Genomic DNA, 12527 nt, shown 5'->3' with positions numbered 1-12527 from the left:
GCGCCTCTGCTCCTTCCCAGCCTTCCCCCAGTTCTTTCTGTTGAGGCCACACTCCCACCACACCTTTAGGGGGAGCTGGGATTTATTTTAAGTGATTTTGTTGTTGTTTTGTTTTTTTTTTTTTTTTTTTTTTTTTTTTTTTGAGATAGAGTCTTGCCCTGTTGCCAAGCCTGGAGTGCAATGGTGCAATCTTGGCTAACTGCAGCCTCCACCTCACAGGTTCAAGCGATTCTCCTGCCTCAGCCTCCCAAGTAGCTGAGACTACAGGTGCACACCACCACACCAGGCTAATTTTTTGTATCTTTAGTAGAGATGGGGTTTTACCATGTTGGCCAGGCTGGTCTCAAACTCCTAACCTCGTGATCCACCCACCTCTGCCTCCCAAAGTGCTGGATTATAGGTGTGAGCCACCGCACCCAGCCATTTCAAGTGATTTTAACACACATTCTCATGTTTTAGCATTGTGATTTGTAATACCGTATTATTTAACCTTTACAGGTCACTTTTCTGAGACATCGAACCTGTCTGTGAAGTGTACAGATTCCCTGAAAGAGTCAAGAAGCTATTTGTCCTCATTGTCCCAAACACTCCGAAAAGAGGCAGTCAGGAGTACTACAGAGACCTGGTTGCTGCCTTCTAGGAACTTTTAGACTAAGGGAGAGGTCATGACACATAATGTCCTTGACTGCATATGTCAACCCAGGCATGGATACTCATTTGTGCTAAATCGGAGACTTTGCGTATACTGACTGACATACCTACAAGCCTGAAGTCCTATTGTAATGTTGGGCTTCTTCCCCCACCCTTATCCCTTGTCATTTTGTACTGGCTTCAAATTTCAAACTAGCCAAGTGAGAATTGGCTAAACCAGTTTTTCTATGGTCTTTCCCTCCCTTGGTCTTCTGTTTTGTTCTGTTCTAATTTTTCAAAAGTCTGGATGAAAGGAATTTGGGTTGGGATGATACCATCATTCACTTCTAATTTCCTTCTGTTAACAATTTTTAGAGTCACGTGGGTAGAAGCTTTGATTTTGAAAAACTATGCACTTTTATGTTTTGACTCCAAAAGGTAATTTCAAGTCAGCTGTAAACAATTCGAGAGGGGGAATATGAAAGAGGAACTGCCTCACCAGGCTTCCGCTACCCTGGGGTCTGGAGTCCTCCCTGCCTTCACAGCACCTGATTTCAGAGATGAAGAGTTTCAAGAATATGCTGGAGCAAGGGAAAGACGAGTGCAGTTAGTTCAAAACCAGACTATGTGAAACAGCCCTGCTGCTTTCTCGCTTCTCCCATCCCCCACTCATTCTCTGATGCCTTCCATCACCCCGGGATGACGGGAAAGGCTGGTTATTGACAGCTGGGCAGTTCGCACAATAAAGTTTAACGGTTTACATCTCTCTGTACAGCTTTGTCAATGTTTTCCATGGATCACCTTCTCGGGTGAGCCCACTGACTCCTCTCCTTCTTCTCTTTCCCTTCCAGCGTGCAAACGCAAAGAACAAGAACCAAACAAAGACAGGAACAATTCCCAGAAGAAATCCCGCCTGGTGTTCACTGACCTCCAACGCCGAACACTCTTCGCCATCTTCAAGGAGAATAAACGCCCGTCAAAGGAGATGCAGATCACCATTTCCCAGCAGCTGGGCCTGGAGCTCACAACTGTCAGCAACTTCTTCATGAACGCCCGGCGCCGCAGCCTGGAGAAGTGGCAAGACGATCTGAGCACCGGGGGCTCCTCGTCCACCTCCAGCACGTGTACCAAAGCATGATGGAAGGACTCTCACTTGGGCACAAGTTACCTCCAAATGAGGACAACAGATACCAAAAGAAAACAAAGGAAAAACACCGGATTCCTAGCTGGGGCCCTTCACTGGTGATTTGAAAGCACAATTCTCTTGCAAAGAAACTTCTATTCTAGCTGTAATCATAGGCCAGGTGTTTTTTTGTTTTTAATGGCTATGGAGTCCAAGTGCAAGCCAAAAAGTTAATCTCTTACAACCAGACACTGTCCTCTGAGCATGCTAAGCATCCCAGAAACCCAAATGGGGCCTTCCTGAAGCGAGTTAATTCCAGTATGGTGTCACCCAAGCTCAGGATTACTTAAAATGTCATCAGTCCCACTTCGGGTCCTGTCAGTTTCTTGCAGTCAGAGTTCCTACGAGTAACAATGGGAATTTGGCCTATGTAAATACTCTGAGTTTAGGCTTCCAAGACGCAACAATAAGAGAAGAATCTAGCAACAAGAATGACCTCATTTGCTTTCCACGTGCTTAGCCTCATTATACCACAGTACGTCCAAGTTCACAGCCATAACATAAAAAACATCAGAATGGTAGTTACTGAGCACAAGTTTTAAATATGGACACTAGAAAAACAATCCAAGGACCTGTTTTTCCAGCTCAGACATCTTTTCATTGAATGATTTAGAAAGCTTCAAGTTGATTCAGCTTACAATTTTTTTTTTTTTTACCTCCTGAAAATCTCATATGGTCTTGGATCCGTCAAAAACCAATCGGTTCACTTGAGCTCAAAGTATCAAGCACAACAAAGATAAAGAGAAGTAAGAAAGGTTCTGGGTTCACCACATCTAGGTTTTCAAGACATCTACTGTGAAGTCATTAGGGAATTGATGAGAATATGGCTTCCAGCACATTGCAGTTTGCTACAAATTCTGTTGTATGTAATGCAGACGCACACTCAGGAGGCCAATTTAACTGTTATGGTACATGGAGCAAATGCAGCATTTTAAAAGATCTAGATTTTTTTAGATCATTAATATGTCCTTCATGGTTGATCAGTCATCTGGTCCCTCCTACTGTGCATTATGACCACCACGTAATCCATTCTCACTCTTTCTGATTTGGGGTTTTTCCTCATCTATACCATTAGTAGGGATGTTTTCTGTGTTTTCTAGCCAGAAAAAAAAAATCAATCAAACCTCCATACATGTTACTCATGACTGTCATCGAGTCCTAAATCTCTTCTGTTGTTGAATCATCCTTGCAAAACAGCCGAATAAATCTGAAGAAAACACAGCACACCAAAGAAGCAGAACACTGCAAACCAAAGACATTTGTGACTTGTCATTTTCTAGCCTAAAAATACTGTGATTACTTTTAGAAATCAGAAAACCTCTGCAACTCCGAATGGCATTCAGCTCTCGCATTTGGCGCACCATCGGGCTGAGCGGACCAGCTACGCCAAAGACGTTAGCCAAGCCACCCAGTGGAGTGGCTGTGCCATGCCAGCTGTCACCTTCCCATAGCAAGTGGAAGAGCGCCTACAGAACTCTGGGAGATTGCGAAAGTCACAATGTGCATATTTACCAGTGAATGGCCCCAGGTGGGCACCATGGGGGTGTTCAAAGCAAGCCAAACGCTGCAAAGATTCTTTACAGACACTTGAGACTGAACTTTTTTATGAATTATTTAATCGAAACCAAAGAAACTTTTTCTGCACCTACTTCTGCAACAAACAAAACTGTCCCATTAAAAATGAATAAATAAATCTGTAAATCAATGGAAATCACCACCAATAAGAAGGAAGCACGCCAGAAAAAAACAAACAAACAAAAAGAGAAAGAAAAAGAAACAGTGAGACACACTGTTCAAACAGACCTCTTGGGACATTTTTTGGAAGCAGATTTTAAAGAAAGGGTTGAGACAAAGATAGAAATAAGGAAGAGCCTCAGTGGCTGCTGCTTCATTTGACAACTCACACGGTAATCTTAAAGTTGAAGATTGTCTTTAATTTGTGCCTATGCAGTTTTTCAAAAGAACACGGAACAGAGCAACAGAAACCTCAACAGCTACAATACCAAAGATGAGGATTTCTCACACCTTTTGTTTCAGTTCATTATCTCCTCTTGCCTGGCTAAAATACTAATAGCGCCATTGATCTGTATAAAGGTAATCAATTATGTTTCTCTGAGCAACAAAAGGAAAGGGCCATTTATTTGATTTTATTGTTTCCCTTTAATTTTGGTTTATAGCTTTTTACCCCAACATGGAATCTCTCAGAAGTTTCCATGCACTCCGAGTTTAAGATGCTGAGATATTGAACAGTTCTTGTCTCTCTGCTCAGCAAAGAGTAGGGAATAACATTATCACTTGAATGTTCTTTGCTTAACCCTTAGACTTGGTTCCTTCTATGTTCAGAGTCTCATCATCAGGGGAGGGAAAGGGAGTAAGGGTCAGGGATAGGGGTCTTGTTGATGCATCCTCTCCTGAGCCACAGAACCAAAGAGTTTATAGAGGAATTTACAGCCTCGTTTTCACATGATTGCTACATCCTAACAGGGCTTCATTTGGGGGTGGGGGGAAACATGTAAAAATAATTGCCAGTTTCTACTTTTCTATTAGCTTTTTAAAAATTCAGCTGTAAAGTTGCATTTCTAAAGAAAGATATATATAATATATAAATACGTATATAGATCAACTTGACATTGGTGATAACCCAAAATTATTGCTGTCCAAATTCATGTCTTGTTTTTGTCCAGTGCTTCATTTGTTAAGTATTCAGTTCAGAATTTTTCTCATTTCTCATGCCATTCCAGAGTTAATTTGCCACTGTGGATGATTTGAAGTATTCAGATCTCTATGGAAGTTTCTGGGAAAGGTTTAAAGTCAAGATCAAGCATTTCAACATTTAACCTGTTGATAAATGGATCCATGGTGTAAATGAGTTTTATTTGTATTCGGAGTCATCTCTATTCTATGCCTCAGCCTTGACAAGGTGGTGAGTGAGGTACATCCGCCAGACTCGGCCCAGAACTGGGCCCTGACAGTGGGGTGCTCATCTTCTGTAACTGCTGGAGAAGGCTCACTGATCCATTTTCACCAGTTATAGAATATGAGGCCAGCCCAGAAATCTGTTCTCCAGGAGCTGCCCTGTCCCATCTAGGTGTGCCAGACCCCCTCGGTGAGCAGATCCACCAAAGGGACTTCTCATAGGGGAAGTCCAGCTTCTGTTGCAATGGGTTGATAGATTTCCTCAGGGTGGTAATTACCAATTTGTATTTTGACAAGCCTATGTGCAACCACAGCTGGCACTGGGGTGGGCAGTGGTGTTGGGTGGGGTGGGGGAGAGTGTCTCAATCCTGGAGAGAAAAAGTGAAGCAGTTTTGGGGAGACTCCCAGAGTCCTGCCCCTGGGAAGCCTCATTGTTGTTCTTTGTGCCAGCTCCTCCTTCTCGCTATGTGGGTCTCCCTGTGCAGGGGCTGTGAGAGAACAGAACTCTCCACAATGCTTATCATCCATCCTGCCTGGGAGATTGTTCCTTGGCTTTTCCCTTGTGTCCTTTTGTCCCTTGCTCATCCTCCATGTTTCCTTTGTCAAAGGACTAAGAAAAGAGCATATTTCAGCAGAGGAATGTTCCCAGGTGGGTTGATTTCAACTTGGGTATTTCTAAACGAGTCCTTATAACATGTAGCCAATGGAAATGATTGCTCTTTTCCAGACTGGATTGAGGAGTGGAGCCTGCTTGATTTGGTTAGTGATTCTTTGACACTCTAATCTCAGCATTTGGGTCTCCAGCATCCTCTGAAGATGTCTAGACCAATAGAGGCTGCCTTTGTGACCTGATATTTCAACACTGGTCAAACCAGTCCTCTGGTGATCAGAAGAACATGTCATAATATTTGAAAAAAAAAAGGCAAGAATTTTTCCCCGGGAGCTTTAACAAATGTCTCATGCCAGATAATGTCATACCAGACAGAAGTTCTTGCTTTTAAAAAATTATTTACATACATATATAAATATGTGTGTATCTGTATAGTTATGTGTCAAAATTTTAAGCCCTGCAGAATTTCAATTTGTTAGAAATCTAACAGAAAAAGATGCTGTATTGAAAGGTAATGGAATTTAACCCAGTGAGTTCACTCAAGGATTTTTAAATTTTATTTTAAGTTAATAATTTCAGAGAAGATACTCATTTGGATTTGGTTATAGTTTAGGATCCATCACCTCAATCCAAGGAAAATTCCAGGCATTCCGCAGCCATCAGCAAAAGGGACGTTGTGAAGGAACGGTTAACCAAATTTCTTATTCTTGAGGCAACAGAAATCCAAACTCTCACAGAAATTAAGTGGAAAAATAATTTCCTTCATTCCTTTACACAAATAGGCTTGCGTTGTTTTTGTTTTAGCGTGATTTTGGTACTAGGGATGTAGTTATTTCATTCCAGGAAATAATAATAATAATAATAATAATGAGACAGTACTTTTTTTTAAAGGAAACAGTAACAACAATAAAAACTCAACACCAATATTTAAAAGCTTTTCCAAAATGTAAAAGAAGTGTTTAGCTTGCACCATGTATAAAGGTACAGGCTAGTTGAGCCAGGAAGCATGGCACTTCCTCTGGAGAAATCCAGAAAGAGTTGCCTCTAAGCTGCCTTTTCCCCCTGTAGGCTCTTGGCAGTTGTAGGCTTTAGGAAGTCAAAAATAATTTTCAATTCAAGCTAAAATAAAATAAAAATTTGGAATGTTAATCTGATACACACATACACACTTACTTTTCTAAGTCAACCAACATATTTCAAAGCCAAAACTAAATACTTTTTAGGTAATCAGTTATTTTCCCTTGTCTATACTGGGCATCCACCTACTAGTGCCAGTAAATTAAAGTCGAACGAATTTTAAAATCACTGTTATCTGGGTAGAGGGAGAAACTTCCCCACTTTTGAAAATGTTTGTAGGATTATAGGAATGTCTGTTTGATTATCATTACCAAAGCGTCATGACAGTATGCCTTTGTAGTGAACTCGGATTTTCGGGAGTTTGACTAGTTGGATATTTTAAAATCTAAGAAGAAAAGTCCTGTTTGCAATGTTGTTGAAGAATAATGGACGCTATCAAAAAGTGGAGAAAAAGATGATACATGGGGTGGAGGTGGACCACAAGGTCCAGACACAACTACTTTGGCGATAACCTTCTAGATTCGTAACAGGTTAGAGCTGACGTTTTTGTTTTTGTTGTTGCTGATGCTGTGTGACTCGGACTTCTTAGCCTAACCAGGAAGAGTAAGCGGAAATGGTAGGAGAAGGGATAGAGCTGATGTACCTATAACTTTCTGATACTTGTCTGCCAAACTGGATAGATTAGTAATTTTGTATCTTTAGCTAAGACCAAGTCACCTCTGAAACAACAGGAGATTCTAATTTGAAAATAAGGCCACAAAAAATCCTTACTGAATAAAGAATGGCACCCCAGTTGGTTGTATAAGTCTTATAGGATAATGATGTTGGCTTTAAATATGGATGACTCAATGCCTATTTTCTATCAATGATTTGTTTGTTTCCAAGGTGAGGGAGGGAAAGAAGGGAGGGTTTATCTGTTTTAGAAAGTCTCAGAATACTTATAAAATACAAAAGTCATTATTAAAATATATAGGACCTCACATAGGTAGATCCAGAACTTACCATTGTGGCTGATGGGCTGTTGTGTGAATCACACGGGACCTTAAATGAGGCTCGTTATTCTCAGACACCAAAATGACTGACAGCCTGAAGCAGTTATTGCTAGAGCCCAAGCTTTCCTTAGAGGTTTTGGAGTTAGTTGTTTGGAATTAACCAGCTAATATTTTTTTTTAGTGGAGAAAATGTGTATAAGAAAAAAAACACATTGTTACCAGTTTGCTCATCCTATGGAAGTCTTCCACTCTGCTCCATCTTTAGCAGCAGGCATTTCGCATCACATAAACCTTGGCAGATAAGTCTGCCTAAAGCTTATACAGTCTGTTGGCTTGGATGTATACAAATTTAGATACATATTTTAACATGTATTCTCACAGACATCTTTAAAACAATACACGTTACCTATAGGTGTCTAGACTGTGTACATACAAGTGTGTGCAGACATGTTTCATACATATAAACTGTAATCTGTTACAATAAATAGATTTTAAATCATCATCTAACATGTATGTGGTACTTTTACAATGTACATTGTTTTCATTATTTATTGTAACATTGAAAACCAAAGTGCAGGGAAAACAAAAGTATCCCAGCATCTTCATCTTGTACACTTGGAATTAATTTCATTTGGGCCCATCCAAGATAAACTCAACTTTCAAAAACCTTTTATATTATTTAATCATCTGTGTTAGGATGACATCTATGCTTGATGACTTCGGTTGAATAGCTTTATTCTGGATCTTTCATAACTAAAGCTAAATCCAAAGACCTGAAAAAGGACAGAAAGGATTAAAAAAAAAAAAAGAAAAAACAAAGAAAAAGAAGAAAAAATAGTAAAGTCAAGCGCAAACCAATGGGGAGACAGTGGGCTCTGGTTTCCAGGGTTGTGACAGTGGAACTGCAGTCCTGGGGAGGCTGCATTAGCTAGTGGGGAGTGGCGATATTTTTCATGCTTGTCACATCTAAGTGGTCTTTAACATGAGAAAGCTTCAGAGGTTATAATTTCTTGCTCTATTTTTATTTAGACTATTAAAAGAGGTTATACATGTTGTCAGTCAAAAAATGAAGACACCCCCCCACCCCGCCCCACAGAATGTTTTTTATCTTGACTCTTTGGGTTATGACCCAACAATCTGAGTATCATTAATGTAATTAACTTATTTAAATTAGTTTCTAGTACATAAATGTATAGGATTTGGGTAATTATTTGACCATCTTCTCTTAGTTTGATTTTAGTCCTTGTGCTTATTTATCAAAATCGAGACCGATGGTGCATCAGAGATGCAAAATTCTACTTGGAATACTCTTGAAGTTTAGTTTGCTTTATAAAGCAGTGAAATTCTGTTACAGACAGGGAAGAAATACAGGTTACAAAAAGAGAATTTGAGATATTCTTCCCTCTTAAATTAGCTTTTAAAATAATCTAAGTAACAATTATTAAATTATTTAACTTAAGTTCGCAGCCCCACCTGGTACCAGGTGAACTTCACTTCTTAATTATTGTGGCCCTCAGAGCCTTCATATTGTAACTTATTTATTTAACTTATTCAGCATCTGTGAAAGGTGCACTATATAGTTTATATTTTTTATTTAAAACAACAGAGAGCACTGCAGTTTGTTTGCTGTCAGAACAACAGAGCTAATTTTGTGGACAAGCAATGACTATTCAACCTGAACCTGTGCATTCAGAAAACATAAGCCGAGACCCTGCTTCACCAGCCTGGATTTCGGGGCTTCTATACAGAAACTGGAAAAATAAATTTTAAAAAAAATCGTTAAGCAAAAAGAGAGAAACCCTTACACTAGCTGCTTCCAAGAATGAACTCTGTGTGTATGTAAAGCAACAAAACAAAAAAGGAAAGAAAAAAAAAAGCAGAAAAAAAGAAAAAAAAGGAAAAACTTTCTATTTCTAGTGAGAACCAAAGAAGGCTACCTCACTGACTTTTTCCATTTGTAATTTTAATCGTGTTGATGACACCAAAGATACCAAAGATTTCTTTCTCTGTGCGGTCTGCATTTTGCTTGTGCTCTTTTATAATTTGAACGATTTTCTCTGACATATGGTATGTACAGCCACAGCTCAGATACCCCAAAGAAATAATTATCTATGTGACGGCGGCTGCTAATTTGGAAAGGGATATTTTCTGTGTTTGTCTTATTTGTTTGCTGTCCCCTCCGCATGTTCAGGATGTGAGTTCAGATGCTGCTGTAATTGGATTCCTTAAATTCTGATTCCAAATTGGGGAAGGAAACTGTTTGGAAATGGCCTTCAGTCCTAGCCGTGGCCTCTGTCCCTGCTGGGAGCTATCACAGTGAAGGTTGCCAGTTACTGAACCTCAGAAGCTCTGATCATTGAGTAGTTGGGCTGGAAGAGACCTTAGGAATCATTTAGTCCAAGCCCTGGTGGCCTGGAGGAATGAAATAGTTATCCGAATCAAATAACTCTCGAGAGTGAAAGCCAAACACGCCTCCTGGTTCCTGCCCCAGCACTCCACCTATTGTGCAGTGCTGCCTCTGCATGAGACAGGTCCCACATGGACAAATAGAACAGTGGCCATCCGTTAGCAATGAACAGGGACTGAGGTTTCTCTCTTAACATTTTCAGCCTGTAAAAATAGTCACAAGCATTTTCAGTGTCCCATTAGTATCTCAACGTAGTCACATGTGATCAGCGGCTTCATGAAGGTGGCATGCCTTGCAATACAAAGACTTTTTGCCCTAGGAAATACATGTTGATTCCAATAGTGTGATCACTTTTGAACTTTTCCATTACAAAGCATTGTATAAATAAGTTTTTAATTCAGAGGGAGAAGAAAGTCCATTCTTGGCTTGTTGGATTTAATTATCATGGGTATTTTAAAGTCAGTATTTATCAAGAAAGGGAATTTGACCACGATTGGCACATGTGACATTTAATCTCTTCAGCCTTTTCCTTTTCAGTTATAGGTGTTGACATTTCATTTGTAAGCCAACTCTGTATTTATGAGAGAAGTTTAAGCCTTACATCATTTGATAACAAAGGGTTATTCATTGTAAATGAAAAATGACCCCAAAATTACAGAGGAATGGATATGCCAGTTTAAGAAATGGCTACTTAAAGTAGCTTCTCTCTTTCCTTCTTACTCATGAAATTAATTGGTCTTCTGCAAGTTTCTTTAGATTCCATTAAATGATTAAATCACTATTAAGATCCATTCATCAACATGATTTGTGTGTTAGCCAATGAATCTGTCTCTCAGCTTTTGACCAAATGGGTTTTAGACACATGCAAAGATCCACCTCTAGTCCATATAGCTCTTTTTGGGTGCTGCTCTTTTGCATTTCACATAATGTAGTTATCTTTGAGCTTTTAAGGAGACCATTTAGGCAAAGAAGCAAAGAGAGGAAAAGACCAATCAACTCATCAGTTCCATGCCTCAACAAAGCATAGCTAGTAGAGGAATATAGATCACAGATTGAAACACTGTTACCCTCTTTCTGAAGTTTTCAGTTGCCACCTGATGTGAAAGTTCCCTCCTGTCTAAACAAGCTCAAAGCCCCATCTTCTCCCTATACAAGGCAGACCTGTAAGGCCTTCCTTCCAAAGAACACATTGCTTTGGTTTTCTTCCCAAATTCCTATTGGAAATAGAACTCTCAGAATCCCTGGGAGACAGAGCAAAAATGACTTGATTCACTGAGCAGCAGAACTCCCCTATAAGCAAACATCACCTTCCCCAATTTTCCTACTGCTACACCCATACGAGAGAGGATCTAGGAAGAGCCATGGCAGCCTGAACACAGAAAACATCCCCACTTGGCAGACACCTCCTCAGCAACCCCCCCACCCCAGCCTCATGCTTCACTTGCAAAGTGTGACATAACCACGGGACGAGTGCCTTGCTTGAACCAAAGCAACGATTTAGCCAGTCTGGACCTCTCTGTGCTTTTTTTAATTCTTCCTGTGAATACCTCAGCTTCAACTGGGCCTCCATACAGTCAATTGGTGGGCTTATTGTACTGTGGTGCTTTGCAATGCAACCCTGCAAAGAACAAGATTTGTACTAATACCAAAGGTTCTTTCTCTGTGTCTCCTCCTCTGCCTCCCTCGTTCTTCCCTTTTTTCTAGTTCTTCACGGTTCCAAAGCTTTACTATGAACCCGGGCACGTTGGCAATGCAGACCGCGCAATTCCTTACCGAATTTTCTCAGATATACCTCATAGACAATAGTGTTTAGAGTAATGTTATTATAGCGTATGTAATAAATTATTCACTGTTTCTTTTGGTAACTGTGATTTAAAAAAAGAAAAAAGAAAAAAAAAAGCTTTATACATTTTAGGTTGTGCTTTTGTAATAGATGAAAAAAGGTGCGCTTAAAAAGAAAAATGTATGTTTTTCCCCCCCCCCCTTTGGATTTTGTTTATGCTGGATTGGGGAAAGTTGCAGAATGAGCCCAAAGTTTACAGTTTCATATTTTGCTGAAGAAACAATCTGTGTTCATTTGCTCTGTTGAAAAGAATAATTATTTTCTACATTTGTGCTACTTGGTCTGAACAATTAATTGTTCTGTGTTAACAGTGTAGTATTATAATTAGCAACTGCCAATCAGTGCTATAATTTTATGCATGAGGCTAAAAATTTAGCAGTGTGATGCATTGTGGTCTTAATAGCAACATTTTTCATTTTGAGCTAGATCTTCCCCTTTGGTTCAGTGAACTTTATTTATGCATGGGTGCCTATTTGTTAGCAGTTGTGGAACAGTTGTGTATACATTAAACTGTGAAAATGTACACAGTTCAGCCCCACATGGTGGTAATATTGGTTTCATTGGGAGATGTCTCACCGCGAAAATCCCCTTTACATCTGTTGGGATCTGAAAATGAGTCGCATTGAATTGGGTTCAGACTTCATAATGAGAAAGGTTATTCCAAATTTTTGAGTTAGTCAATTTGCATTCCACAAATTGGGATCCTCATAACCCAGATATATGTCCATATCAGAGAGGGGTTTGAAAGCAAGTATTGAAAAACTCACCTTGCATATTTAATTGCCACCAAAAGGAGTTATTTTGGCTTTATGCTCATGAACTTAGACCTAACTGGCCCTGTACATGGAGGTGCAAGTAATTCAGCTCTG

At 39.8% G+C, this 12527-nt stretch overlaps 1 protein-coding gene across 2 annotated transcripts in view; it reads left to right on the top strand.

The window, feature by feature from the left end:
- The window catches only part of ONECUT2 (one cut homeobox 2), a 46996-nt gene extending 38763 nt beyond the window's left edge, over positions 1-8233 (top strand). The window contains exons 2-3 of one of the 2 annotated variants that reach the window (XR_012513089.1): positions 1482-3907; positions 4555-6206. Coding sequence is in view for 1 of the 2 variants with exons in the window: in XM_003945144.4 (XP_003945193.3) it covers positions 1482-1768 (287 nt within the window). In the remaining variant the exon portion in view is untranslated. Of the gene's footprint in view, positions 1-1481 lie in introns of both variants that reach the window. The other variant, XM_003945144.4, reaches the window with a different exon arrangement.
- The last annotated feature ends 4294 nt before the right edge of the window (positions 8234-12527 follow it).

This window comes from Saimiri boliviensis, chromosome 13 (genome assembly GCF_048565385.1).
Source record: "Saimiri boliviensis isolate mSaiBol1 chromosome 13, mSaiBol1.pri, whole genome shotgun sequence".
Lineage (NCBI taxonomy): Eukaryota > Metazoa > Chordata > Mammalia > Primates > Cebidae > Saimiri > Saimiri boliviensis.
This window is presented reverse-complemented; position numbering and strand designations above follow the sequence as displayed.